This window comes from Dromaius novaehollandiae, chromosome 23, assembly GCF_036370855.1.
Source record: "Dromaius novaehollandiae isolate bDroNov1 chromosome 23, bDroNov1.hap1, whole genome shotgun sequence".
Taxonomy (NCBI): Eukaryota; Metazoa; Chordata; class Aves; order Casuariiformes; family Dromaiidae; genus Dromaius; species Dromaius novaehollandiae.
Window position 1 is genome coordinate 10,099,544 of NC_088120.1, and position 27,706 is coordinate 10,127,249.

At 52.2% G+C, this 27,706-nt stretch overlaps 1 protein-coding gene across 2 annotated transcripts; it reads left to right on the forward strand.

Moving 5' to 3' along the window:
* The first annotated feature begins 573 nt into the window (after positions 1-573).
* TFAP2E (transcription factor AP-2 epsilon) lies at positions 574-27,706 on the forward strand. Of its 2 annotated transcripts, XM_064525232.1 has the most exons (8): positions 574-719; positions 816-1,262; positions 1,710-1,761; positions 18,694-18,909; positions 21,718-21,946; positions 22,203-22,321; positions 25,618-25,759; positions 26,200-27,706. In XM_064525232.1, the coding sequence occupies exons 1-8, from the start codon at positions 693-695 to the stop codon at positions 26,486-26,488; spliced, it is 1,521 nt and encodes a 506-aa protein (XP_064381302.1). In that variant the 5' UTR covers positions 574-692; the 3' UTR covers positions 26,489-27,706. The 2 variants fall into 2 exon arrangements, with proteins under 2 accessions (XP_064381302.1, XP_064381303.1); XM_064525233.1 differs by lacking the exon at positions 18,694-18,909.

Consider the following 27,706-nt stretch of genomic DNA (forward strand, 5'->3'; position numbering starts at 1 on the left):
GTGCCCGGTGCCCGGTGCCGCTCAGGGACCGGCGCCGCGGTGCCCCCCCGCTGGGAGGGAGGGAGGGACCCGGGGGCCGGGGCGGGCCGGGGCGGGCGGGGGCTGCCGGGCATCGCTGCCCGCCGTTGCCCCGCTGCGGCTCGCACCGCCGCCCGCCCCCCCCGGACCCTCCTCTCGCTCCCGGAGCCCGGCGCGGGCAGCCCCGGGGGCAGCCCCGGCCTCCGCCCCTGCTGCCGCCGACGGGCACCGACAGCTCGCCCCGCTGAGAAAGCGAAACCTCGGGGCAGCGCCGCGTCCCGCCGCCCCCGGGCCCTCCCGCCCGTCGGGGCCGCGCCGGGGCGCTCCCCAACCCGGGGCCCGGCGGCGCGGCCGGGGGCGGCTAACGTCGGGGGGACCCGGGGGCGCCGCCAGGGCGCGGGGGGCGCCGCGGCGGCCGCAGAAAGCGCCGGGGGCCGCTCGGGGGCCGCAGCTCGGGGCCGGCGGGAGCCGTCGGGCCCCGCGGGAGCGGGCGGCGCGTCCCCGGCGCCGCGTGGCCGACGCGCGCCCCCGCCGCTATAAGTGGCGCGCATGGAGTCGGGGCGGCGCAGAGGAGCGGGCGGGCGATGGGAGACGCCGCTCCGGCGGGCTAGCGGGGCGGAGGCGGGGGCACCCCCGGGGCCGGCCCGCCCGGGGCTCGCCGCGGGCCCGCACCGATGCTGGTGCACGGCTACGCGGGCATGGTGAGTGCGGGGGGGCCGGGCCGGGGCGCGGGTCGGGTCGGGCCGGGCCGGGTCGGGGGCCGCGCCCGCCTCACCGCCGCTGTCTCGCCGCCGCAGGACCGCGCCGAGGGGCTGCCCGGGGCGCCGGCCGGGGGTCGCCTGCCGCAGCTGCCCGCGCTCAGCCAGGCGCCCTACGGCTCGGCGCCGCCGCTCTGCCACACGCCCGCCGCCGACTTCCAGCCGCCCTACTTCCCCCCGCCGTACCCGCAGCCGCCGCTGCCCTACGCGCAGGGCCAGGAGCCCGGCTACGCGCCGCTGCCCGACCCCTACGGCGCGCTCAGCCCGCTGCACCAGCACCCGCAGCCCGCCTGGCCCCCGCAGCGCGCCCGCCCCGACGACGCGCCGCTGCTCTCGCAGACGCACCGCGCCCTGGGGCTCGACCCGCGCCGCGACTACCCCGCCGTGCCCCGGCTGCTGCACGGGCTGCCCGACGGCGGCCACGGCCTCGCCGACGGCCCGCTGGGCCTCCACGGCCTCGGCCACCACGGCCTCGAGGACATCCAGGTACGGGGGGGCGGGAGGGCTCGGCCGGGGCGCGGAGGGGGGGCTGCGCCGGGCCGGGCCGGGGCGCTCGCAGCGCCGGGCGAGGGGGGCGGCCGGGGCGGCGGGGTCCGTCCCGCCCCGTCCCCGGGGACGGCGCGGAGCAGGAACGAAAAGCCGCCTCGGAGGAAGCGCCCGGCCCTCCCGGTACCGCCGCCGCGCCGCGGCTGTTCGTTCCCCAACGATTCCTCCCCGCCGCCGTCTCGGAGCGGGCCGGGGGCCGGGGCCGCCTTCCCGGAGCGAGCCGCCACCCCGGTTCGGCGGGGCCGCCCCGCTGCCCGCTGCCCGCCCGGCGGCGGAGCCCCCAGGCCCGCGGGCTGCGGCCGCCCCGGGGCCCCGCGGCGGGGGAAGCCGCGCTGGCGCCGGCGCCCCGAGGCCGCCCGCTGACGGCTCTCGCTTTGGTGCTTTCAGGCCGTGGACGACGGCGGGATGAACCTGCTCGATCAGTCCGTGATCAAGAAAGGTAAGAGCGCGGCGGCGCCGGCAACGGGGCGCAACGAAAGCGGCGGGTCCCGGCGGCCCCGAGCCTCCGTCCCTCGGGCCGAGCCGGGCGCCGTCGGGGAGCGCCTCGGGCGGGGGCGCCGGGGCCGCCGCGCCCTCCCGGTACCGGGCACCGGGGCACGGCCGGGCCGGCAGCGGGACGCGGGGAGCCGCGGGGCCCGCGGAACCGGTCTCAGTGCGACTGCCCCGGGGATGCCCCCGGCGGGGCGCGGCGGCAGCTCCCGGGGGCTCCCGCTCCCGCCGGGCCGCCTCCGGCGGGGAAAGCACCGGGGACCGGGCGCGTCCCGGCGAGAAGGACGCGTTTAACGGGGGCGAGGAGGCGGCGCAGCCGTAGGAACCGCGGCCGGTGCTGGCACATCCCGGCGGTCGGGGCAGCATCGCGCCGGTCCCCGGTGCCTCCGCCCGGCCTCGCCCCGCCGTCGCGGCTCGGCCGCCGCCTCCGCTTTTGCAGCAGCCCGGGCCCGGGGGGACTCCCCGTTTTCGGCTCCAGAAAGGGGGTTTGCAGCGGGGACCGGCGAGGTGCGACGCGGGGGCTCGGCGGAGGCTCGGGTGCCCGCGGCCGCGGCTGCTCCGCCGCTTTCTGCCGGCGCTCCGCACCGCTCCGCGGGCTCCGCTCGTGCCACCCACCGCCTCTCCTGATTTACTGCCGATCCTCTGCGACCTGTTAAACAGCCCGGCTGCTCCAAAGCAGAGCCCTGTGGTTAAAGCAGCTCAGCCCCGCAAAATATTTTTCTAATAAAAACTTCACCGGGCGATTGCTGAGAGCGCTGGGAACACGAGCGGTTTACGCGGCTGCACGGGGCGATCGCTCGTGTGAAATGGGGCAATAACTCGTGTGAAATGTTCAAGCGCTGCTCTCGGCTCCTCTCGGCGCTTTTGGCAGGGCAGCAGCAGGCGGGGGAAAGGCACCTTCGCCGCCCCGCCGCCGCGCTGGGACCCGGGGCGGAGGGAAGCGCCGGCACCGCGGAGCTCCGGCGGCCGCGGCTCAGCCCGTAACGCGAGCGCGCAGCAGCCTGCGGGGCCGCCCCCGCTCTCCGCGGCCGAGGCGAGGCGGTTTTAGCCCGGACGGACACCGGCGGCTCCGGCCGCGGCTCCAGCCCGTCCCCGGCCGCGGCTCCCCGCAGCAGCGGGGCGGCGGAGCGGGCAGCGGGTGCCCGCGGTGTCCCCGCGCAGCGCAGCCCCCTTCACAGGAAAGTCGTTGTTCTAGGAATGCAGCTTCATTACGGAAGGCATTTCGGCGGAGCATTAATGACCGTAATTATTTTGGCTTTAATTAGAACACCTGAGAGGCACTTCATTAAATACCCTTGCATGGGAAATGCTTGCAACAAGCTGCAGGACGCGTTTGTGTTCTCGCTGCCCAGAAAGGCTTGTCGTGCCTTTGCTTTCTTGTCTGTGCCAGAAGCATTAGAGATGCCATTATAAAATACCCTTCAATGAGAGTATTTGTCTGGAAAGCTCGCTTGAAGTTGCAGCGCGTTGCTTTTTCCCCTCCCCTTGTAAAAATGTGTGCTTACTTAGAAAATTTCTGTTTCGTGTCTGGGGGAATTATTGTTGTTTCGTGCCAGATCTGTGCCTGAACATCCTCCAGTCTCTCTCTTTCGAAAAAAGAAAATAACTGCGTCTGAAAAGCGGAGGCCTGTGGATACAAGTTGTCTGCAGCCTCTGTGCCTACAGACACTTGCTCTTCCTTGTCTGGTTTTCTCTCTTTTTTGTTTTGCTTTTGTTTGTTTTTTGACTGCCGTGTTCGGAACAGAGGTGCAAAATATGGTCTGGAGAATAATTAGATTTTGACTGTTGCCTTTGAGGCGTCTGTGATGCCCTGCACAGAGTCTCCCGCTCTCCTCGGGAGCACAAAGCATCTGATTTTCCTGGAGCAGCTTGAGAAATCGATAAATCTAAAAGCAAGGTGTGGGGGGGAAGCGGCGCGGCTCCTCCGGAGCAGCAGCTAATTCAGCCCGGGCTGCCCGGGGCGAGGAGGGGAGGCGGGGGAAGGATCCCCGCGAGCGGCGCTTGCGGCCCCGGTGCCCCCGCTCCGGGCTGCGTCCCGGGGCAGCGGCTCCGTCCCGGGCGGCGGCGGCTCGGCGGCAGCCGGGGCCGGGATCGGGCCGGGCCGGGGCAGCACCGCGGGGGCTCGGGAGGCCTCACCTGGGCGGATTTCGATAGCTCCGCTGCCCCTTCCCTCCTCAGCCGCGCCGTGAGCGAACTGCAGCAGGGAGGGACGCGGGGCAGCCCCACGGCCCCCGCCCCACGGCAGGACCCTCTGCCCTCCGCGCCCATGCTCGTCTGACCTGGCCTTGCCGGCGGAGCCCGCTCGCCCTCCCCGGAGCCGCTCCGCGGTTTCTCTCGCTTTGCCACGGCGAGGTTCTCCCTCGTGCCCAGCCCGCGTCTCCCTGAAACAGGAAAAAAAACCCTCTTTTGGCACCCAAACGCGTGGCGAAGCCGCCATTCGCGCTGGATGTCCCCAGAAGTGTCCCGAGTGGGAGCCAGGAGGGATGGGAGCTGCGCTGATCCCCGCTCCGCAGCCGAAGGGCAGCCCCGCAAGCGGAGCCGCTGCCCTAATCCGAACGGGGCAGAATTAATTATTCCGCCGCCGGAGGTTTTTTTTCTTTTTTCCTCTTTTTTCTATTTTTTGGACGCAGGGGTGAGTCCTGCCTTGCCCCGCTGCGGTTCCGCGGCGCGGCCGCCCGGGAGCGCGGGGCCGGGGCCGGGGCCGGGGCGGCGGCGGGTCCGGCCCGCTCGGGAGCACGGCGGAAAGTGCTTACGAGCCCAGAAAACCCGTCATAGACAAATCCCAAGCGATTTGCAAGTCGGGAGTAAAAGTTAGGAGCTGTGCAGATTGATCGCGGGGGTTCTTGGTGCGCTTCTCTCACGGTTTTGTCATAAAAGCACAGTTTTGTCATAAACTGCGCCGTAATCTCAAAAAACACATCGTTTATGATTAATCCTTAAATTCCTCACAGCATGGCCCTCTGACAGAACCCTGATATAAATCTTTGCGTGTGAAAACAGATAAATCTCTCCTTAATTAGTTGCCGAGATACTGTTGTCCCGGTTCAACAAAATATTAATCACCTGCCCAGAATCCCTAAAGCGACCTTTTAACTTCTGTATTTGAAAGGCGCTTTTAATTCAAGCCAAGTGCAGGAATTTGAGTCAAAAATAGCGCTAAATACTGAGGAAGAGCCCTCTGTCCCCTTCCCGGCGGTGACCCTGCAGACGGCAGCGCTCCGCTCGCGCGGGCTGTCACCTCGCGCGTCCCCAGGGCACATCATGCCTCGTCTCTTTAGTACAGCGACGGCGATTATAGATCTGGCTGGAGCAGATCCATATTCCCTTTGCACAGATTGATACTAACGCCGAGTGACGGAGATTTAATGCACACTCCGAGGCGCAGCGAAAGCGCTGCGGGGCGGCGGCCGTCGGCCGTGGTCTCTCGCCTGCTGCCTGCGCCGCGGCTACGCGGCAAAGCCCGGGAGCGCACCGCCGAAATATTTGCGGCTGTGTGTTTGCTTTTTTTCCTCCTTCTTAAGTAAACTTAAGCAGTTTTGGTAGCTAACACCACTGCGACGGTTTTATGGAGCTCGGAGATGGAGCGGGCTGATACGCCGCCGCTGGGTTTTCCTGGGCGCGCCGCGCCTCGCGCCTCTCCCCGGCTGCGGGTGGCCTCGGCCTGGGAGAGCAGCAAAGGAGAAAGAGGGAAAAACCGCGTGAAGCCCCAGAAAGGAGCGGGAGCGGGAGCGGGAGCGGGAGCGGGAGCGGGAGCGGAGGGCAGCCTGAGCCGCGCCGCTGCCGCCTGCGCGAACGGGCGCGGAGCTGCGGGCAGCGCCGTCCGGTTCCGCGCCCCGCGGACGCTCCGCTTGCGCCGAGCCCGGGGCCGCCGAGGAGGAGGAGGAGGAGGAGGAAGGGCGAGCCGCCTTCCCGCAGCCCGCCGGCGCCCGCGGCCGCTCCCCGGGTCTCCGCGTCTGCCGGAACCGTTCGGGGCAGCGGAGAGAGAGATTTTTGCTAGAAATACCCGTTGCAAAGGCAGGTTTCACAAATGCTTTTATAACTGGGTCGAGTTCGTTATTTCTGGGGATAATCCTCACGCTAAAAACGTTGAGGGAAACCTTTGCGCGGCGCAGCGTTCCCGTCGCCCCGCAAACGGGACCGGTGGGTCCAGAGGACCAAGGGGAAAGCCGAGCACCGGCCGCCCCGGGCACAGCCGCCGCACCGTTAACGCCGAAAGGTTTCGGTTCAGCCGCACAGACGCAGAGATCTGAGTATCGTGAACTGTAGATGGCACCGAAAAACATGGGATCATCTTCCCCCCCCATCTCGACACGATAAATAATCAATATATTTATTTTGAGGAGAAAATGGATAAAATCTCATGTAGGGAGGTAGAGCCTTTGTGATTATCTTTTGTATACACATTTGTTTGTTCTTCCTCTTGTTGGAAAGTATTTCAGGAATGTCTTTGTGTTTCTTTCTTTTTTTTTAATCAAGAATTAATGTAAGAGCAGGAATATATTTTTTTCTTGACTTGAAAACAGTAAAACAAACTCTGGAAAAGTTTAGCCCGGCGCTCCGGCTGCTGCAGGCTCCGCAGCTACAGGCACTCCGCTCCGGCTCACCTGCTGCCGCTGTGCGCTGGACACCGAGAGCCGTGCGGCGACGTGGGACCCGGCCACGCTGCGGCGTGGGAGACGCGGCACGGCTCCGGCCGAGCAGCCCACGCTCCGCACGCGCGTCCTTCCCTCTCCCTAAGAGGCAGGGGATTTTCTGGTTAGGAAATCAAGCATTGCGCTGTTATGTTTCATAGCAAAAAACCTGAATCTTGGTCATAAAATGAGGGTTTTCATTGCTTGGACATCCTTTCAGGGCCAGTGGAAAGCTTCTGATAGAGCTTTTTTTAGTAGAAAGAGGAAAAGAAATCTCTTTGCTTGGTCCCCTTGGCAGGGGGCACAGGTCCGTGCGCGTGGTCCCGGGTGCCCAGCGTGAGCGAGGTGAGGCCCAGGAGCAGGGAGAGCCGGGATCCTCCGCACCTGCTTGGCAGGGAAACGTTTCGGCTGCAGCGTTTCACAACCTGGGCTGCTGACGGGGCAGTACGTAGCCAGCGTATGCTTGTGCTCGCATTTAGGCGTGCACGGGCACTGCCAGGCTGAAGGGGGACTGAACTCCTCTGACTTCTCTTTGAGGCAGCAGGATTTGGCCGCTGCTTTCTCCTGCATGTTTGTGACTTGTTTAAATTTCCATGCGAGGGTTTTTAGCCGCTCTGGCGTGGCAATGCTAGCGTTTCTGCTGAGGAATGTGGACCTGTTTGGCTGGATGCTGGACACACAGACGGAAAGCTATGTCTCAGAGGTCCGAGCCCACATTTAGAAACACTGCACGCAGTAGCTGTCACAGCTAAAAAATGCAGCAGAGGAGGGAGATTAAGAATGAGGTCCTTAGATCTACTTGCCACCACACATGAGTTCCAGGTTTCGAAGCAAAATCTTCCTTTGGGACTCGCACGCAGGGCTGCTGGTGGGCTCTCAGGCGGCTTTCGCAGGGGCCAGCCCCGCTGCAGCTCGGCGCTGGCAGTGACAGCAGCAGTCCTATTTTCTATAGCTCCAGCACGGATGAGAATTCAGTTGTAAGAAATGCCACATTAAGCCAGATGTGGCAAAAAAGAAAAATCCTGAAAGAATGGTATTCACAGCAGATTAGATAAACATCATTTCCTGTGACGAGAAAGGTAATAAATGAGGTCATCCTATAAAACACCCGGGGCTGTGAAGACATGTCTTTTATAAGACTGTCCACAAAGCGTGGGCGGAGGCGCTTGGGCTCCAGTCAGATATACCGTGCTGAGCTCCGGATTATCTTTCCAAGCTCTGCTGGCAGAGCCCTCGCGGCTGTCTGCAGCTTTATCTGCCGGGGTGGTTGCCTGAGCGGGAAAAGGGGCTAACCTGGGACAAGCCGTGTCTTGACGGCAGGGGTTTCTGCCGTTGCTCTCCTAGCAAAGTCTTTAAAGTTTAGACAAGCCCTCGCACACACCACGAGCTACAGCGTTCATCAAACCAGTCACACCCCCAGATGCACGCACTTCTCTCCTGCAAACACACTTAGCTGTACGCTGCAAGAACACCTACTAATCAAACAGAAAAACTTAAAAGAAAGTTTTTACTCTGAACTGCATCCAGATCACCGTTCCTTCATTAAAATTATATTTTTAATGCCCTATAATTGCACCAGGATAAAACCAGGTGTGTGTTCATGTGAGATAACGCACTCGGGTACTGTGTGGCGCTGGGCTTGGTCTCAACCTTCCCGGTGCCTCCCAGGCATGTGTTATCTCCAAGTTTCATGTACCTTGTCATGACTTACTGTTTAATTAGATGTTTTTAAATGAATTTTTTTTCTTTGCTAGACGTAAAGACCCGCTCTTACAGGGTAGGTTCAGAAAAGCCAGCTTGGGTTGCTTCCTGGCATGTGGCTTGTGAGCCAAACCAAGTGTTTTTTCTCCAAGAGGTGGACTCCAGATGAGATTTTTTTCACGGGACGGGGCCGTGCAAGGCACCAGCCGATGTGCCGGGCTGCCCGTGGAGGAGCTTGTCCTCTGTGCCTTATTTTCTGTGAGATATTTTGGCAGTTGGGCGGTTTGGCCCGTTAGTTGAAGTTGCTGAAGACCCTGTTCTGGGGTGGGCAGGACTGCAGCCGGTTGTGCGTGCTGGTGCGAGAAGGGGAGGCTGAGTGCGGGGTCACCAGGTGCCGGCTGTCCCCGGCTGTCCACGTCGCCCTGTGTGCTTGTACCGCAATTTGGAGACCTGTGTGAAAGCAGGAAAGCTCCGGGGGAAGAGCACGGCACGTGCAAGCACGTAGGGTGGAATGGAAGAGAGACGCTGTCCAAGCAGGCAAAAGATGTAGGGAGAAGTGGTGCTAGAAAAGGGATGGGAATATTCCCGAGAGGATTGGGACTGTTGAGAGAGGAAACGATTAGGGGAAGACGTGGAAAATGATGGCTGCTTCTCCGCTGGCTCGGGGTGAGTGCCGAGCGAGCCCTGGCCTCGCTCTCGCTCCCGGCTTCTCTCCCGACTCCGTTTCCTGTGGCTGTGAGTCACGGCGGCAGCAGGTCACGCGCAAACCGTTCGCTGGGAACGCGGGGAGGAGGCGGTTAGTCACGGGCTGCTTCCCACTTCGCCAGGAGATGTTTGGTGGCTACAGAAGGGGACAAATCTCAAAGTGGTCAAAGGCTCTAGGCCCATTTTTTACACCGCACAACCGGCCTGCAGGACTCGCTGCCGCTGCGTAGCTCCGAGTCAAAGAACCGGTCCGGTTTCTGGGAGGAGAGGGTGTTTCTCTGCTAGGAATATCCCGGGTTGCGTTAGCTGGGATAGAAATGGAGAGCTATGAAGTCCTGTCCTGTTCGTACCAAACACCCCGCACGCTGCAGTCCTGCCCAGAGGCCCTTGTCCCGTTGGGGTCCCCGGTGCCGGCTGCGCCTCCCGCCCGCCCCGAGGCGCGGGGCAGGGGCCTCCCCTCCGCCCTGCCTCCCCCGCAGGCTGCAAAGTGTTCGGTGCCGCTGGAGATGGCCTCCGCCGTCGCCTGTCCCGGCAGCACCCAGCAGGACAAGCGGGGAGGCAGGCGAAGAGCCCCCAGCCTCCGATTTGGCTCCCACGTCGGAAAGCCGCGCTCCGCAGCGAGCCGGGCCGAGCTCCCCAGGTCGGGCTTGCCCCTTCGCCTTGAGCCCCCGCGTCCCCGTCATGGCGCGCTGCTTCCTACGTGCTCCGAAAGCCACCGCCCCGCCGGCGCTTACCGCAAAGCCCCGGGAGCTCCGGGGCCGCCGGGCCACCGCAGCGGGGCAGGAGCACGGCAACATGTTCGTGTGCTGCAGCCCGGGGACTCGCCCGGGGCCGTACGGAGCCTGTGGTAGAGCAGAGCCAAACTCAGACCATTCCTCCCTGTTATTTGCCTGTTTAGTAATATTCCAAGATAGGTGATCTTAGGAAAAAAAAGCACACAAGCGATCTTAATTATTTAAAGAGCCTAAATGAGGTTCTCTGAAGTCCCAGACTGGTGCCCTAACCACTAAACCATCCCACCCTTCCCTCTGTGATCCTAGTGAATTACTCGCTCTTGCTGTCCTTCCATTTGTTTGTTTATTTTAATTCTTAATGGAGATACTAATTAGCAAATATGGATGCAATGCTTGGAGTTGCTAAATGCTCAGCCGTCGTCTCTCTGTGCCCTGTACTAGACTCAGATCTGCTGTGTCTGGGCATCGTCCTTGGTTCAGAAAGAGGTTAAGTGTCATGACTTAGGGGAGAAAAGCAGAGAAGCACAAGAGACTGAGAAAGAAGTGCAAGAAATGAGCCCAGATGAGCCACTGCAATTAAATATCCCCGAACGTGGTGTGCCCAAGAGCCAGGCGGTGCAGCAGCAAGGTGCTCCGGGGCTGGATGGAGGAAGCTGCGGAGCGGGTTCATCCCTGCAGCGTGAAAAGGTCTCCCAGCTTCCCCAGCGTCCGTGGCGCGTGCTTGGGATTCCAGCCGGGGTTGTTTCCCCACCCTCTATCTCAGGTATTTATCTAGCATCAGTCACCAAGTACCGAGGCGCCACGGAGCAAGGGATCAGGTCAGGCCTTATTCCTTCTGGACTGGTTGGGCAGGTCCGGGGTGAGCGAGCAGTGTCTCCGAGCGAGGCGACCGCGTGGAGACGGCGCTTCCCGAGAGCTCCCTCGCTCCAGTGCCTGGGACCTGCCTGGGCTCCGGGCTGCAGTTACAGCAACCCGCGTAAGGACGCGTGCCTTTCCGGGTAGCTGGCTGGATTCCTCCTGACGCCGCTTCTGTGGCTGGTCAGAACTGTTTTCCTTGTAAAAAAGATGCTGATGCTGGTCCTTCCATGAGGTTTGTCTTTGGTGCCTTCGCGGGTTTTGTTCCAGTGCCGAGTGGGCTTTCCAAAGCACGCGTTTCCATGCCGCACGTCCTGCCGCCTGGTCCAGGATGCACGCTCCTTGCCGAAGCATGGTATTGACTGAATTGCAAAATGTCTGGTATGCCCTGACCTCTTGCCAATACACAGGCCTTAAAAAGCCAGGACATCTTTTGAGCAAGAAAAAGTAAAAGCATTTTCACTGTGATAATACTGGGCGAGTGGCGTCTTTCCCCCCGAGCTGCCCCCAGGCGAGCCAGCGACTCCAAAATGGCAGGTGAACTGACATATTTACATTACTGTGGTTTGAAACTCAAATTGAAACCCTCCCCAAATGCTCTGTGGATTGGCAGCAAGTTCTATATGAAGAGAAGTATTTTGCTATTATTATTCATGTCTAATCTTTCCTGAAGGGTCTTTTGCCCTTCAATAATCTAAATACATTTTAACAAATTGATACTAACATTACCGTGGCTTACATAGGATCCATAGCCATTTCTGAAAGACACTGCATCTTTGTTCTCCCTTTTTAGATTATGTAGATCCAAGCCACACAAATTCAGGCGCTTCTATAGGGAATACAGGGAAAACCTCTCAAGCATGTTACTGTAAAATGGATTATACTGTTTAAACACATAAAGATCCCGTACACTGGTTGCCAAAATGTAATGGGAGTTTGTGCTGCTAAATGAATAAACCTGTGATGCTTAATGCTACAGGGCAGAATGGCGGAGTGTGTGCGAGTCTGGGAGAGTTTGCTGCTGCGTTACACACCCGAGCCAGGCTCGTGGTGCAGCGCTTGATGAGAAACTTTCCTTGTGACCATCACCGAACAGTGCAGATCTCCAGTTCCTCGTGTTTCAGTTCTAGGGCCTCCCATTTTATTTTCTTGCCTTCCCAGTGCCTGCATATTTTCTATGCTGTGAAACGCACATATTCTGTACAAAAAGAGACAGAGCTATTTAGATCCATCCAGAGCAGATAATAACTGAATTTTAAATAGTTGTTATTATTTTTCTAACATAGATGTGAAAGGGTTTAGTTGCAAATTCAGAAAAAAAAATACCATGTTAGGGGAGAGGAAATGAAATAATCTGAATTACTGCACTGAAGAGTAACTTTTCAAACGAAGTTGTAAAGGTAGAAGTAAGAATTGCAGTATTACTCACAGGAGAAGATAGATGACGTACTATCAGAGTAGTTCTTTCAATGAATAGTAGAAAAAAAAGGAGCAGTAAATATTTGTAAATACACCTCAACATTCAAAACCAGAATCCAAATCTTTTTGTATTTGTTTTCTGTGAAAGTTTGGGTACTTGAGCTTCACTAGCTAGAAGGACATTAAATTATTTGAGAACAGTTTCCCAAAATTCACAAGACACTCTGACAAGTGCATTTGAGGATGAGTTATTCCTAAACTGCAAAGAAGGCAAATTCATTAGCTGAAATTATTAATTGCAGATTGCTTACTAATCCCCTTTCCAGTCCTGAAGGAACACAAGGTGCTTTTGCAAAGGTCTGAGTAATTTTTGTTATTATATTGGTTGGCCATTCCTTTAAAGACACAATGCAATAACCAGGTACTGTCTTTAACTGAGACTATGTATCCTCTAGTCTCAGGGAAACGGGACTTTAACACCTTAAGTCTGGCCTGAAACTCCCCAGAAACAGGAGATTCCACAGTGAAATACTGCCAGTACCTCACTGTGTATACCGGTGACACAGGAAGAAAAATGCAGTTAATATCACATGACACCTTAAAATTTCGTTCATAACCTAATCTATTGATTTGCATTGGAAACAAAATGTAAGTATAGGAGCTTTGCATAGGCATGGGATCTCTCCCGATCAGCGTTCTCGTGGGAAGAGTTTGAGGCTGCTGACTTGTATTCCTGCTACCTCTTTTCTTTCGAGGGTCCGAGATCCATTTACCTATCGGAGCTCAGCAATCTGGAAAGCCCAGAGATAAAAACAAGATTCTTTCCATCCTTCCATTTGAAAAGGCCTTCAAGCCCATTACAGCATTTCCTAGAGAGGCTCTTTGACATGGGGACTTGATTCAGGTTGTGCATTCAAGATAAAGAAAATACCTGTATAATCCCCTCTGGGAAGAAAGGATAATTACAGACTGCGGGTTTGAAATATAGCTGATGGCACTGACCTCCTTCTCTGGACCATCAATAAATACCTCCCTGCTGAAACACCAGGAAATTGAAGAAGCTGAACTCTGCAGCACCTCCTCATTGGAAAAGGGCTTTTAAAGTTACGGTAGGAGCAGGCGCCTCTGGCTCACACCCACATGCAGATCCTTCTTTATGTATGTATCTCTGTCTTATAATTTACATCAGAGACATTCAAACTAAGGTTAGATTAGTTCATTGAAGGCTCTTCCTGAAAGACAGCAGTAATCCTTTGCCTTTCTGAAGCACCTTTCATCAGAGGCTACTCACAAATATTCATCAGCTGGAGCTTCTCAACCCTGCAGACAGCAAGGCAGAGAGAGCAGAAGCAACGCAGAGCGAGCAGAAGCAACGCACCCGCTTTACAGCAAGGGGTGAAATCCAGGATCCGGCCAGGCTCCAGGCAGCGCAGGGGGCTCCGGGCACAGCGTGCTGCTGCCATGCCGAGCTCTGCAGCGCCCCGAGGAAGCGGGACGTCGGCAGCTGCCGTGGGGAGCCACAGGAATAGGTTTGCACGGCACAGAGGTGCTTTCTAGTGGGTGAGCAGAGCAGTAGGACATGGCCCCCCCTCATGTTTATGTGGGCTGCCATGGACCTGCAGCGATGCCAGACCCAGCAGAGCTGACTGACGCGCAGCCACGGAGAGGGGGATTGGGCCCAGCATGTCTTAGGTGCTTTTGGGGTAGCTGGCGACTGCTGTGCCCAAAGATGAGAGATTGCTTTATAACAGGTGGTCCCCTAAGAGGATTAACTGCTGCCTCTTTAAAATGCAATCTAAGCTTTAGCACACTCTGACTTTTAAAAGAGATGCTGTAACAAAAGCTTCAATATCCAGGGATTCGATGTTGCTGAGATGGAGGATTTACCTGTAATGTATCTAAGGAAAGAAGAAAATAGACTTGTAAGACGGGCAGCGATTTGCATGTTCCCTCTGGACTTGTTTTTCCCCTCACAGCACCCCGAGCTTCAGCTGGAAATGAAACTGAACAAATAATAACATGATAAGCACTTTAATTTCCAAGTACCACAAATTTTCCTGCTTACATATTATTCACAAGCATATAGCACACTTCTTATATGGAAATGAGTCAGTATTTCATCTTTTTCTTTTTGTAGGTAAAATCTCATTTCCTTAAAAAAAGCTGATTGTGTATAGTCAGCATCTGAGCATCTGCCTGGAGTACCCAAGCGGCCGGTAACTGGCTCCAGCCATGGGCAGTGCTATCCTGCAGCTCCTTCTGGGCGCAGACGCGCAGAGCCTGACCCAGGTGTTGCAGACTGTCCTTCCACCGCTGCATGGAGATTACAAGCTTGCTTCTGGTGAATATTTATATTTAAAAGGGGCCATTTTCAGGAATCGTAGGGTAGTTTCAGACATCTTTGTGAATGCACAGTCGGAAGGGCTGTAAATACAGCAGATTGGAAATCTACTTGTGAATTCAGATGAATATTTGCAGGGTTTCATCCTGACAGGTATGTGTCTTGTTTGAAAAATCTTCTGACGGAGTTCACTGATTCCTAACCCTTTTGCTTCAGAACAGTATGGTGGAGGGAATAAGCCAGCTGGATATATCATTTCAGTCTGAGAAACGCTAAAGCTGAAGCTGCAGTGGCTCTGTTGATCCAGCCCAAAGTGGTCACATTTGCCAGGGGCTAAGAGCAGAATTTTCCCCAGAGAGCGGTATCAGAGAGTCTCTGACCAGGTTCCTATTTTCAAATGTGAACTAGGACCCACTGATTTGTCTCCAAGGGCAGTAGCTGCTCTGGCAGGAAAGTGGAACCCACTGAGGGTTTTACACGCGTGCGTGCGTGCTTGGACATCTGTTGCAAGAGAGATGGCAGCATGGAGGCTTGGAGACGGAGCACTGTCACCCTGGACCCTCCCACAACACAGGGGAGGACAAGCAGGCAGCAGAAGTGCAAGGCTGCAGATCTGTCCGTGTTGTAATCCTAACTCGTCACTGAGAAATTTAGCCTTATTCTCCCCAACGTATGAAGCAGCTCTGGATAGAGTTACCTGCTTTTCATTTGACAGGGGAAAAAGACAAATCTGGGAAAAGCAGAAAATTCTTCAAGGTTTTCTAACTTCTTAGGTAAAAGCCTTTGAAGAACATATTTATTTTGCTCATTCTTCTTTGTACCTGGAACCTAAAAGCCAAGGGACTCGCCACAGCACATGTAGGACTGTCAACTGCAAACCAGAACAAAAGCAACGGAAAATTTATGCTTTATCTTGAAACACCTTCCTCTCACATGGAAGATACTAGGCTCCTCACTCCTTCCATGTCACTAGACTCACAGACTGATTGCTCATTAGTCCAGTGGTGTTTCTCCTCTTTTACTCTCCTGCCCAGTGTAGAGGAAATGTTCAGAGAATTCAGGGTTTGGGATGCGCCTTTCTCCTTCATCTTTGCAGGCTGTATATCCTGAAAAGCACTGCACAGAAATAAGCCTCTGGCATCCCATGACATTTGCAGCATCACACTGGAGATACGAGAACCTTGTATTTGCAGGGTTCGCCTTTCCACTGGTCTGTGCCTCAAAGATGCATCATTAAGTCCTGTGCTTTGGCACTGAACCAACTCCTTCTGGCTACGCTGATCATCTAGGGACTTTTCACCTGGAGAAATCTTTCATCCAGGGATAACTCGGCAAGTTTTAATCATGTATCACAACATTCCTCCTAGGTAGAGCTTATTATCTCTATTTTGTTGAGGGAGACACTCAAGCCCAAATTGAGGAGGTGACTTGCCCGGTGTCATAAAACAAATCCCTGGCAGAGAAGGAAGCAGATCCCAGCAGTCCTGACCTGCAGCCTCCCCGTTCACATCAGCCATGCTCCTTTCATACTTCTGGATGCAAAGGATCTGGGAGGACAATTACACAGAGGCAGGATCTGTCCAGGCTTCTTTGAAAGCACTCAGGAAAGTTATATGACAAAGCCATTGGTGTTCTTAGAAACCAGGACCTATTTTGAAATCTCTCTCTCTGAATCAGATATTTTCACACCACAGCAAGCTAATTGAGTTGTGTGAGTTTCATCATCCCTGACAGTTACACCCAAAGTATGTTTAAAAGACAAACTAGATCTGAATGAGCACAAAAAAGGCATCTCTGACTGGAGATCACAAGTTTCTCCTGTTCAAAGGGAAGATGAAGCCATGTGAACCTGCCATGTAGCACCAAGGCAGGTGAGTCGCATGGGATTGCGTGTCATTCTTTACACTGCTGTTCAAGGCACACATGAGATGTATATTATACTGCAAGCAGTACCTCAGTTGCACCATTAAAGGAGGCAGCAAGATGCTGAGCATCACAGAAATATATCTTGTGACATTATGCAGAAGAAATAAGGATGCAGTTTCCCTTTCGACATTCAGCAGGTCATACACCTATTATTGATACACTGCCATTTTAGATAGCTAACTTCAGAACACAACAGCATATCACAAGGCAAGATGATACAGTGACAAACACCTTGGTATTTCATAGCCTTACAAAGAAAGTCTGGAGTTATAAAAACAGACCACATTTAATCATTTTTTTAATAGCTATTGCCCAACTTTTAGGAAGCATCATAAAGCCCAGATTGCTTGTGAAAATATTCCCACAGACCAGAAATGCATGTATTCATATGATGCCCATATACCTGATCTTTGGGAAATCATTTAACTTGTTCTGTGCCTCATTGTGCCCAGCTGCGTGAGCCAGCTCCCACAGGGACTGAGACTTAGTTAATGACTTAAGTGGCAAGTCTTGTATCAGCATTGGGCTGAAGATTAGAAATGCATAAAGCACTTGGAGGTCTTAGGGAAAAGGACCATGTCAGCTTTATTTCAAAATCACAGTTTTCCTTTTCAAATTGGATCCTTCTGACATTTCTGCTGTGCAGCCCTGCAGTATTTATTTGCAGCCATCAATCCCATTGCTCATCAGCAGCTCCATAACCCAGAAATTGTATCCCCCAGGACTGGAAATTCACCAGGGCAAAATGTTTTATCACGATTTTAATGTGGGAAATAAGCAGCCAAGCTCACCTCCATGCAAAGAGCTGAATATCACCAACAGAAGTCAAGACTTTTTGGATTTGCTGAATCAAAAATAACAAGATGAATCTGAACTAAGCAAAATGCAGACTAGAAAAACCCTCTCCATCAGCAATGAGGTACTTCAGCCAGTGAAAAATCTCTCAGGAGAGCCTGACAGCTAAAGGCAAGAACAAAGTTTGGGGGGACATAGTGTAGAAACCAAGCCTCCAATAACTGTAGGGCTTCAGAGAACAGACTAAAATGTTTATTTTCTTCTCCCCATGTAGACATGTCTGCATGTCTCTCCAGTAACTCATCTTCCTGGAACTCTGCCCAAGGTTTTGGGTTCTCTCCTACATCCCCAGCCCCTTGGGGATGGCAAGAACCCATTTGGCAACTCAACAGTTCTTTTTCTCAGAAGACCCCCACATTCCCAGCATTTCTTGCTTGAAAATGAACCCATACTAGCAGTACAGCACAGATTTAACTCTCTTCAGATTCAGCTGTGACTTTGCCACAAGGTCCCTGGATCAGAGAGAGCCAGCACTGGCCAGTCTATCTACAGCTCCCAGCTTCTGGAAATAGGTTTCCCCCGCTGCTGCCACATGCCCCCAGTTTGCCCTCCATTCACCTGTCACAGTTTTCAGATCTCACATGGAACTGATAAGACCCTATTCCCATGGGATTAATAAATAATGATGATAACAGATAGCAAAGAGTCTCAAGAAGAGAAAAAGAGCTCACACTTCCCAGGAGGTTTCTGAGCAATCACTAGAAACCTAGAGGCCCCTTCCTTCCTCTTCCTACATACATATCCTTGGAAGAACTGACAGCTAAGGCTCTACAAGCACCCAAAAGAAATCAGATCCACTCCCCCTTCCCTAGACTAAACTGACCTGAATGCAGCCATGCCAAGGGAAAAGCAGCCTGTGTCCTACCCTTTATGGCCTTCCTGGGGGTGGGGGGTGTGCAACCCAGCTGAGCCCTGGGGAACTGCATATAACCCTTTCCTTGCTGGCCTGTGTGCAGTGTGTCAGCCTGTCATGGTGTGGGTGAGCAGTCTTTGGGGGTGCATTTCTGCTGACAGCACTGTCTTCTGTGGTCATAAGGGAGCTGAGCCTACTCCGAGCTGCCTCTGTGCAGCCTGTATCTGGTAGCTCCTATCCTGTGTCTTGCCTGCTATGGGGACAGTCCACCCTTTGAGACCAGGAGTGGGGAGCAGGCTACTGAGAGAAAGGTAATGTCCTTCCCCAGTGCTAAGGGCAGGTATCTCCTGTAGCCTAACACCAGGAAACCTCAAAAGAGGCATCCAGTACAGTGGTACTGTTGTATTATTTCTGTTCCTAGCCTTAATGCTGCCCTACCTAGAAATTGTTTGTGTGGGGTTCAGGTTTGTGCCTTCACTATGTGACTCAGTGCTGCCTCTGCTTGGCATACAGAGGAACCAAGTGCTCCCAGGAGGAATGAGAGAGGTGATTTGTGTTATGACTGTTCAACACCCTAGAGCCCAGAACTGTTGCCATGAAACCCTGTTTCTGCTCCAGTGGTTTATTCTTCTGCACTGTAGCTTAGATGAAATCTTGACATGATGCTGCACTGAGCACCATGTTGCACTTCCCAGAGGGGTCAGCTGCCTGTATGCATGCGTCTTGGTTTGGAAATGTCCCTCTGCTCCTGCATATAGCACCAGGACTCAGGGGATCTGTGTGCTCCTGCCCCAGGGCATTGTGCTGTCTGCTGGGCATCGTGCAAACCTGCAACAGTCTCATGCTTCCTTCTTGTCTGCAGGCTGGCTCAGGTGCTCCGATCACCTGCTGCTTGCGGGAACAGGAAAGCAGCAACTGAAGATCGAGGGGGACTTTTGGTTTGCTCAGATGACAAGAGACAATTTTGGTTCCCCAAAAGCCAAGGAAACAAAGCTGTCAGGCTTTAATGGTAGCTTGTCTCCCTCCTGCAGCATGTTTATGGGCAAACAAGCTGCAGATCAGACCAGGCAAACAGCAGGTGAGGCCAAATAACAATAACTAATAATTAATGGCAAATGTGGCTATGTTTATTCTTGTTGTATTGAGGCAACACTGTCTAATGGATGAAGCACTGTTACAGGACTCAAGAGACCTGGGCTCCGTTTCCAGCGCTGCTGCTAACGTCTGTGTGATGCTGGGCCAGTCACCCTTTCTGTTTCTCCTTTTGCATTTTGTATGCTTTGCTCTTGATGGTGCAAGCTCCCCAGGACAGGGGCTGCCTTGTCCCATGTGTGTGCAGTACCGAATGTGATGCTGCTCTGATCTCAGCTGAGGCCTCAAGGCAGAAGACTAATACCAATAATCATTCTCTGTTACGGGTTCCTTAGTAACGATGCCTGCATGGTTTGGTTGTGGCACATAATAGAGATAGCCTGACTATTCTGGGCATTAACTTTCAGAGCGGTAGGGTCTGGTTTACAGTTTTCCAGGGGGATTTGTTTTTGACAGTAGGAACATTCCTAAAACTGCTAGTACATGTTTTAAGTGTTGTGATGTCTCCATGTCATCACACTGCTGTGCATCAGCATCGATCAGTGCCTTCCCATGCACTCCGTACCCACAACACCGCACTGTCCTGGACCTCCCTGTGGCCATCCTCTCCCCGAGCATGCTGCTGTTGTATGTGGAATGACTCTCAAACACGTGTCAGTGCTGGACCTTTCTGATATCCAGGCAAGTTTTTCCGTAGGTTCTGGTGTTAACTGATGTTGGTGCCAGAAAGGTTTGTTTCCTTACTCAGGTGCCATGTGACAAGCGTGGTGAAGCATGCTTTTGCTCTCTCCTGCATGACTGTTCAGCCATTCCTATGCGTACACAGGTCCCCAGCCATGCATGAGGGCTTAAATGCACACCAGTGCATGATTTCCAGGCTTGCACAAATGTGTGAACATATTAATTATGCAGAGCTCTTCATGGACTGACAAATTCATAAAAATACATGGATCCACAGCAGTTAACAAAAGATGACACAAGGAACAACACCTGCTCTCCAGGGGTGTCTAGCTACATGGTGGCACTTGCTGCAGCAGAACTCACATCTGCTGTGGTACCTGGACCTGAAGTGACATATGTCTCTGCAGCGATGCATGAATATTTGTAAAACATGCTCTGACTTCTTATTTTAAGGGTGTGCCCCAGAGACAAATATTACCTGGTTTAGGGTTATGAAAGAAAGCGCTGAAATTGCTGCTGCCTGGAAATAGCTCTGGTTTCTTAGGTCACATGGTGATTTCTTACTTGTATCTGTTCTTCCCTTAACATCCCTTAACCAGCTACAGTTGTGGTAAATGCCAATAATTTAATTATTGACTCTAGCAGGGAAATCAGTGTATCCTGCCCTTCGGTACCCTGACTTCGTCCCAGTTTCATGCTGAGAGGAAACTTAATGTACCTTAGCTCATTTCCATTCATCTTTTAGTCTTAAAACATCAGCCATTTTTATAAACATGTGCTATTTTTTATTGCCACACTAACAAGTGCTTGAGCTGTATTTACGACATGCTGATTGGAAGCCACCATTAATAAGCCCAGTCTATTTACTCTTCCCAATTAATTTTCAGGTTTTCTGTTTCATTTTGGTCATGTGTATTTCCTTTATAAAACCTGCAACTCGCCCTGGTATTTGTTGCTGTATTACTTGTATGAGCCATTTGAATGCACATTATGGAACAATCATTACCAAGTAACCACAGAGAATGCCAGGGCTGAAATGAGCTGGAGCAATGGCATTTGCAGTCCACTTTGGATTCTTTGAAAATGTGCTTTTTTTCTAGAGTTAAATTGGTTATTAATTTCAAAACATAAAAGCCAAAGAGATTTGGCACAAGCGTCAGCCATAGCTTTAACCCATAAATCCTTATTGCGTCTAAGAATGTTTCTTACTAAAGTGATGTATGGGAAAAATGTACTTATTTCATCCTGGATGTGATGCCATGGGTCCAGTGTGATACCACATTCACCACTGCCTGACTCCTTGTGTTAACTGACTTTTGTCCATTAAGTAAAAGGAAGTTTGTGTTGGATTGAGTTTGATCTTCTCAAGCTTCCTTTAGCCAGGGATGATGAAAGTTTAGGGTTGTGGCTCGTTGTGGGGCTAATCCCAAAGCTGAAGTCAAAGGAAGTCCTTCCACTGGTTCCCATGGGCTGCATATTTGCAAATATGGCTCTTGGCCATCCCAGAGTTTCCCAAGTTTTATGTAGGGCATGAAGGGCTCAGCCTTGTTGATCCTGTCCAGTGGGATGCAGATCTGTGCTTGTCTGAACTGGGCCACATCTGCAAACCTATATGCAAGTGGCTTCCCAAAGCCCAAGGAGAAAGAGCATGCAGGCCCTGGCCTTGCGGGTGAGCGTTTTGTGCGACAGGCCAACGCTCTGCCCTGCCACGCAGCACACCACTAAGACGCTTAGGGGTGACAGGCTGAGGAAGCTGGTTTCAGATCCAGACAAAGCTGTGGGCAGTCCATAGCTTTCTGGGAAATTAACCCAAAACCTCAGGTTTAGTTCCACGAGAACTGGGAAGGATGGGTAGGCAGGTGAGAGCAGAGTCTGGACTTCTTCCATTTTTTTTTCCTTTTTATTCCCAGTTTTATCAGATCCACCTCTTTTCCTTTACCGAGGAAAATACGGAACTAACAGACCTCCTAGCCAGGCATGTTTCCATCGGCTGATAGCAGTGCACGTGTGCTGGGTGTCTAGAAAACTCCCATGAGAATCACCAAGCTGTTTCCCCAACTCCGGAGTCTCTCTGTGACACTCTTCTGTTCTCTCTCCCCTCCTCTTCCCCTAGTGCCCATCCCCTCCAAGGCCAATGGCACCACCATTTCCACCCTGTCAATGAACAAAGATGGTCTGATTGGAGGGGTGACAAATCCCAACGAGGTCTTCTGCTCTGTGCCTGGCCGCCTCTCTCTTCTCAGCTCCACCTCCAAGTACAAGGTGACGGTCGGGGAGGTGCAGAGAAGGCTTTCTCCCCCCGAGTGTCTCAACGCCTCTCTCCTCGGCGGGGTCCTCCGGAGGTAAGCAGCACGCCACTCCTAGAAGCTTTGTGATTGCCAAAGGATGCAGGACTGCACTGTGTTTTGAAATACAGGGGAATAACTCCAAAGCCAGCTTCATGTTCTGTACTAGGTCTCACATCTCAGATTATGGCGACAATGAGAAATTAGTTGTTTACCGTATATTGGAGAGTAATGTTTTAGTTGCTTTTTCTTCTTTCTCTTAAAACCCAGAAACTTAAACTAATTTTTTTTCCTCCTTGTCTTCATCTTTCAGAGCAAAATCAAAAAATGGGGGCCGGTGTTTAAGGGAAAGGTTAGAGAAAATAGGACTAAATCTACCTGCAGGAAGGCGTAAAGCTGCAAATGTCACCTTGCTGACATCCCTAGTGGAAGGTAAGAGTCTTTCTTTACTCCCTTGTAAGATGCGAGTGCCGATACTTCGCCCATTCAATACCTTTCATTTGTAGCTTTCCACAAATGAGACACTTAAAGTATGCAGAGGTCACTACTAACTCAAAGTGAGACTAGGAATATCCCAGCACACGCCTCTATGCTAATTCAAACACAGTTGCCTTCTGAAACTCATACATTTCTGCTGGACTAGTCATACGACTAATAGCACATCTTGGAAAAGGCATTCAGAACCCGAACGAGACTGAACTTCGTAGCTGCAAGCTTACTTGTGGTAATATGCAAGTTTACCATTCACTTCTATGAACTAGGTTTACTAAAACTTTGTCAAGTTCACAGAAACCAAATACAACAAAAGTTTGAATAGAGCTGGTAAGAATTTAACACACGTTTGCAGTCGTTCTATAGCACTGCGTGCCCACTTAGGCTACAAACCCACATGCTACTGAACATGCTGTCCTTGGCCAGCATTGATCTGTTCTGTTGGGGCTACAGCACCTCAATCGGGTCTGTGTCTTGTCTCACGTAAGAAAGAGCCGCCTCATATCTCCACTGGGATAGCAGGGGACAAGTGAGACATAGGAGATGCTATGCAGCTTTAAGGTCTTGCAGGTGGAGATAAACTTTATAGTAGCTGATCTCTGAGCACGGCATTAAGGGCTAAGTACAGCTTGGAAAACATGCTACAAACAGCACGGCCTCCACAGGCAGCGTGCAACCTGTCCTTAAAGTACGAAGTGCCCCTGCTTAAAGCTGCTTGTTTATTTGCTTCCCTCCTACTTTTTGCACTATGGAAATGATGATGTCGCCGCTGCATCTTTGGAGAAAAGGACACGGGATGCAAACAAATGAAATGACAGCTCGGACTCCCTTCTAGCTTTGGAATCCATTGTACTTGTGCCCAGCATGCTGGAGGCAGCTGCCTGCAGTTTCTGAATAGAAAATCATCTCCATTGTTGCCAGCAAATTAAATGACCCGCTTCATTAGGCGGAGGTTGTTACTGAGGGCAGTTGGTTCGTGCTGAATGAAAGGCTGATTTCCATTAAAAGAAAAGAAAGAAAAGAATGAAAGGAAGGAAGGAAGAAATGTACATTTTGATTTCAGGTGGCTGCTGATGTTTTGGTTACTGCTTACCAGCTCATAGTAAATAAGAGTGGTGCCATGTGTGCTGGATGGATATAACCTCCTCCTGCAAATAAATATTATGGTACTTGGAGATGTTTCACACAGAGGAAGGTGCTATTGCTTTGTCATTATCCAGCACACACAAACTAGCTTGTCACCCTATGCCCCAGCCTCCCTCTTTCTTGGTCATTTGCTCTCTTAAGTTAAATTTGTCTTCTCCCCTCTGCCTTCCCAATGTCTGCTCATTTAAAGAAAGAAAAATGGGTGCTTTTTGGGTGCCAGTGATGTATTTTTTTCTTACATTGACCCATAGCTGTTTCTGTAGATGAGGGAGAATGGGTGCCTGGGAATGATGCACAGAAGTGAAAGGCATCACCTGCACTGGTGTGAGTGAAGCGCATTAGACAGGTGGAGCTGTGCAATCTCTATCAGAAGGATGTCTCCAGGACTTAGCAAGTTGTTTGCCTGGTTTCTGGAGCTTTGCCACAATTTGAACTCACATCCGTCATTCTTTGCTGCTGAGCATTAGTCATTTCTGTATCTCAGAGCTGTCTGTTTAGATCATCTTTAAAAGGCCTCAAGATTTTCCAGTGAAAAGGAAGTGAATCCTGCTACAATTGGAGAGGAGCAGAACAGAGTTCACTGTGGTGTCCTGCATGCATGTGCTCTGCAGAGAGCTCAAGGGCTGTAAAGAGCAGTGAGATACTGCAGTAGTGAGCAATCCAGGGAGCATTAAGAGGGTTCAGAGACTTCAGAAGCATGCCTGAGCTCTCCGAAAGAGGTCTGTGTTCAACCAGGCTGGCAGGCTCTCACCTCCATGCCTGCAGCGAGACAGGACTCCTTGGCCTCTCTGTCCATCTGCTCCTGCCCTGCATGCTGCCATGCGTGCTCAGGTGCTCCCCCTCTGGAATAAATTTCCCCAGGCTCTGACTCAGTAGCTTTAATACCAGTTTCAAAAGCTGGACCACTTTGACCTCTTTGCTGAAGCCTCTCTAAGCCAGCACCCAAATCACCTTTAAAACATTCAGCTATTTAGCCACAGCAGCAAATAAATCCTGATTTTAACCATGAGGATAGACAGCCCTTGAGGATAGACAGCCCTTTTTTTATTGCTACAATAATTGTTTTTCCTGCAGTCAATGTTTTGATTGTTTTTAACATACAAACTACTCAAATTCTGATTTTCTGATTTATCTTGGATTTTTCCTTTTTGGAGGAGGAGACATAGTGAAAAGTATAGTCTTTATATGGGAAGTACAAACACTCTGCCCAGAATGTGACTTCACAGACTCAGCTCTCGGAGCTGGGGAGGCTGTGATGGGATCTAGGTTAATGCTATTAGGATGGATGGCCTAATACAGATGAGCAGCAGGGGGCAAGTCAAATTAGCTCTGCCTGTCCAACCAGGATTTCGGGTCTTGGGCATGATCAATTGCCATCAGCTCCGATTATTTCCATGGGGATGCCTGAAGATGGATCAATTTCATCAATGAGTGGGCATTTCCAGGGGGTGATGGATACGCTGCCTGTGCGTCCACCCCGAGGGCTTCCTGCTCAGTGTGGGAGGATATAAACACCTTCCCTCTGCGCTTTTCCCATATCCCCTTTCTGTCTAGCAGTCATGGGTTAAGATTGCTTTTTCACCCTCCAGCCCCTGTGTAAAACTCTGAGACTAGCCTAAGACTTTCTTAATTTGGAGAGCCAAGCAGGGAACTGTGGAAGAAAGTGAGAAGAGAAAGATGCAGTGAGGGAGGTGCACAAGTCAGAAACACCTGACAAAAAACTTCCTCCAAAAGAAAGAACAGCACAGCAAGTCGCACCTCATCCTGATCTCACTCCAGCCAGCTTCAGCTCCGTGCCTTTTTAACACTTAACAAAGCAAGGAACCATCTTCTGTCGAAGGTTGGTGATGGTTTGTTTGGATCTGTGTGTACTAATTCTCTTACAGCTGAGTATAGGAAGGTCTTAGTGGTGTCATTGCACCAGCTCTAGAGGCAAAGGTGAAGAGCTGTTGGGTGGCAACTGAGAAAGGAAAGAGTGCTCCAGTCACAGCAGACGCAGGCCATGTCAGCGAGGTGTCTGGAGTTGCTACAGTGAGCATTCCCTTTCCACACAGGTATTGACACAGCCTATTAATCTCTCCTGCTTGTAGGTGAAGCTGTTCACCTCGCTCGGGACTTTGGCTACGTGTGCGAAACGGAGTTCCCAGCCAAGGCAGCAGCAGAGTACCTGTGCCGGCAGCACTCCAACCCCACCGAGCTTCACACCAGGAAAAACATGCTGCTGGCTACCAAGTGAGTATGGACTGCAACGAGCAGTCAAAGCACTGGAACACTGGGTACCTGCATCCTACAACGGAACAGTAGCTTTTGCCCCAAAAGCTTATTCTTCTACAGGTAAGATAGGGTCTCACATGCTGCACACAGATATATCCAAACAGATGTGCAGCACAGTGAAGAATTAGCATGGACTTGCTCATACACAGGAGAGGTTAAGTTAACCCTAGGGAGCATTTCCACACTGCCACACGTGTCACTTTGAAGTAGCAGCAGTTGCACCAGCTCCCACCCTGTCTGCATGCAGGGCTCTCCAGGCTGGAGCAGAAAACCGGCGGGGTAGCTACTCACGCTAGTTCTGTTACGGAAGCAAAGAGCAGGTAAAGAAACCCTGGACAAAGCTATATCCCTGCAGCTTTCCAAGACCATTTAAAGTAATATGCACTTTTCTCTTTTAGGCAAATCTGTAAAGAGTTTGCAGATTTGATAGCCCAGGACCGCTCACCGCTTGGGAACAGCCGCCCCTCACTCATCTTAGAGCCTGGCGTCCAGAGCTGTTTGACTCATTTCAGCTTGATAACCCACGGCTTTGGGGGCCCAGCTATCTGTGCAGCACTCACGGCCTTCCAGAACTACCTGGTGGAGTCCCTTAAGGGGCTGGATAAAATGTTCATGAACAGCACAGGGAACGGGCACACGGCTGGAGACTCCAAAGCATCAGAAAAGGAAGTGAAGCATCGGAAATAACATGCTGCCTGCTGCCCTCTCCCCAGCGAGGGAGCTTTTCCCAGGTGCTGTAGGAAGGCTTATCGGCACCGGGGAAAAAGAAGACCCAATGCACCGTTTTCTGAACTGTTGCATTCAAACTTGGGATGAAACTCAAAGCAAACAAAAGGGGGGGGATTTAAAAAACTTAAGAAGAAAACAACTCTAATGGACACAGTGAGATTCAGAAAAAAAGCCAGCTTAATGGCTTTCAGGTTTTGCCTTTTTTTTTTTTTTTTTTTAACATGGATGCAGGAAGCCAAGTTATGTGCAATTTTATTTTGTTTTTGTTTTGTTTTAACCCATAATGAAATCCTGACATGTTCCAGGAACTTGTTCCAACTGAAAAACTGAGCAGAAAGAGCAAAGGCCTCAGCAACAGAAGAACCAGAGGCACAAGTAGCAGAGGGGGAGGGAGCTGGGTCACTGGCCATACCTGGTTGTATCACCTGTTTTTGACAGGCAAACACCCAGGAAACCTTCCTATTTCACCATCTACAGCCCAGTCCTAAAGCCAGGCCAAGAGAAAACTGCCAGAACTGCCTCGGATGTCAAGCAGTTTCAGGACTTTGTTTACAGTTTTCAACAAACTGAGACTCATGGTGGATTTTCCCCGGGGTGGTGGAGCCCTAAGCTGTACCACAACAGAAGGAACAAACCTCACGCCCGGATCGTTCCCAGGGCAGGAACCGATCAAGGAGAACCTTCCCGAGGTTATGTTCACAGCAGGGGGGAATCAAGCAAGTTAAGTTATACCCAGGAGTAATTAAAACTCCATGACCTATAAGTAACAGCACACAAGTTTCTAAAAATAATAATAATAAAGCACAAGGAGCAGAACTTAAACCAGGCCAAACTGAACTGTTCCAAATCTGTATATATTTATTTATGTGTAATTAAATCTGAAAGTTTTAAAATGTCCCGTGCAAGTTATTTATATCAAATTGAGTTGGGTTTTTTTTTTTTTTTTTTTGAGAGATGAAAAGTCTTTGCATTTTCTGCCATTAGAAATGGGAATGAAGTTTTGGATACACAAAACTGTAGCATGGACAAAATAGGCTGTGATGATAATGACTATAGAAGTTCTGCAGGATTTTGTACTTGCTGTTGTTTCTCTTAATGCTGCAATAGATGTACAACACCCACACCACAATGTCATTCTCATTATCTTAATAAACCTCTTTCTATTTGAAGAAAACA

Coding starts and splice junctions, on each gene's coding strand:
- TFAP2E (XM_064525232.1), top strand. CDS start 693: ATGCTGGTGCACGGCTACGCGGGCATG. Junction 1,762..18,693: donor TCAGTCCGTGATCAAGAAAG/GTAAGAGCGCGG, acceptor TCTTGTCTGCAG/GCTGGCTCAGGTGCTCCGAT. Junction 22,322..25,617: donor GCTGACATCCCTAGTGGAAG/GTAAGAGTCTTT, acceptor TCCTGCTTGTAG/GTGAAGCTGTTCACCTCGCT.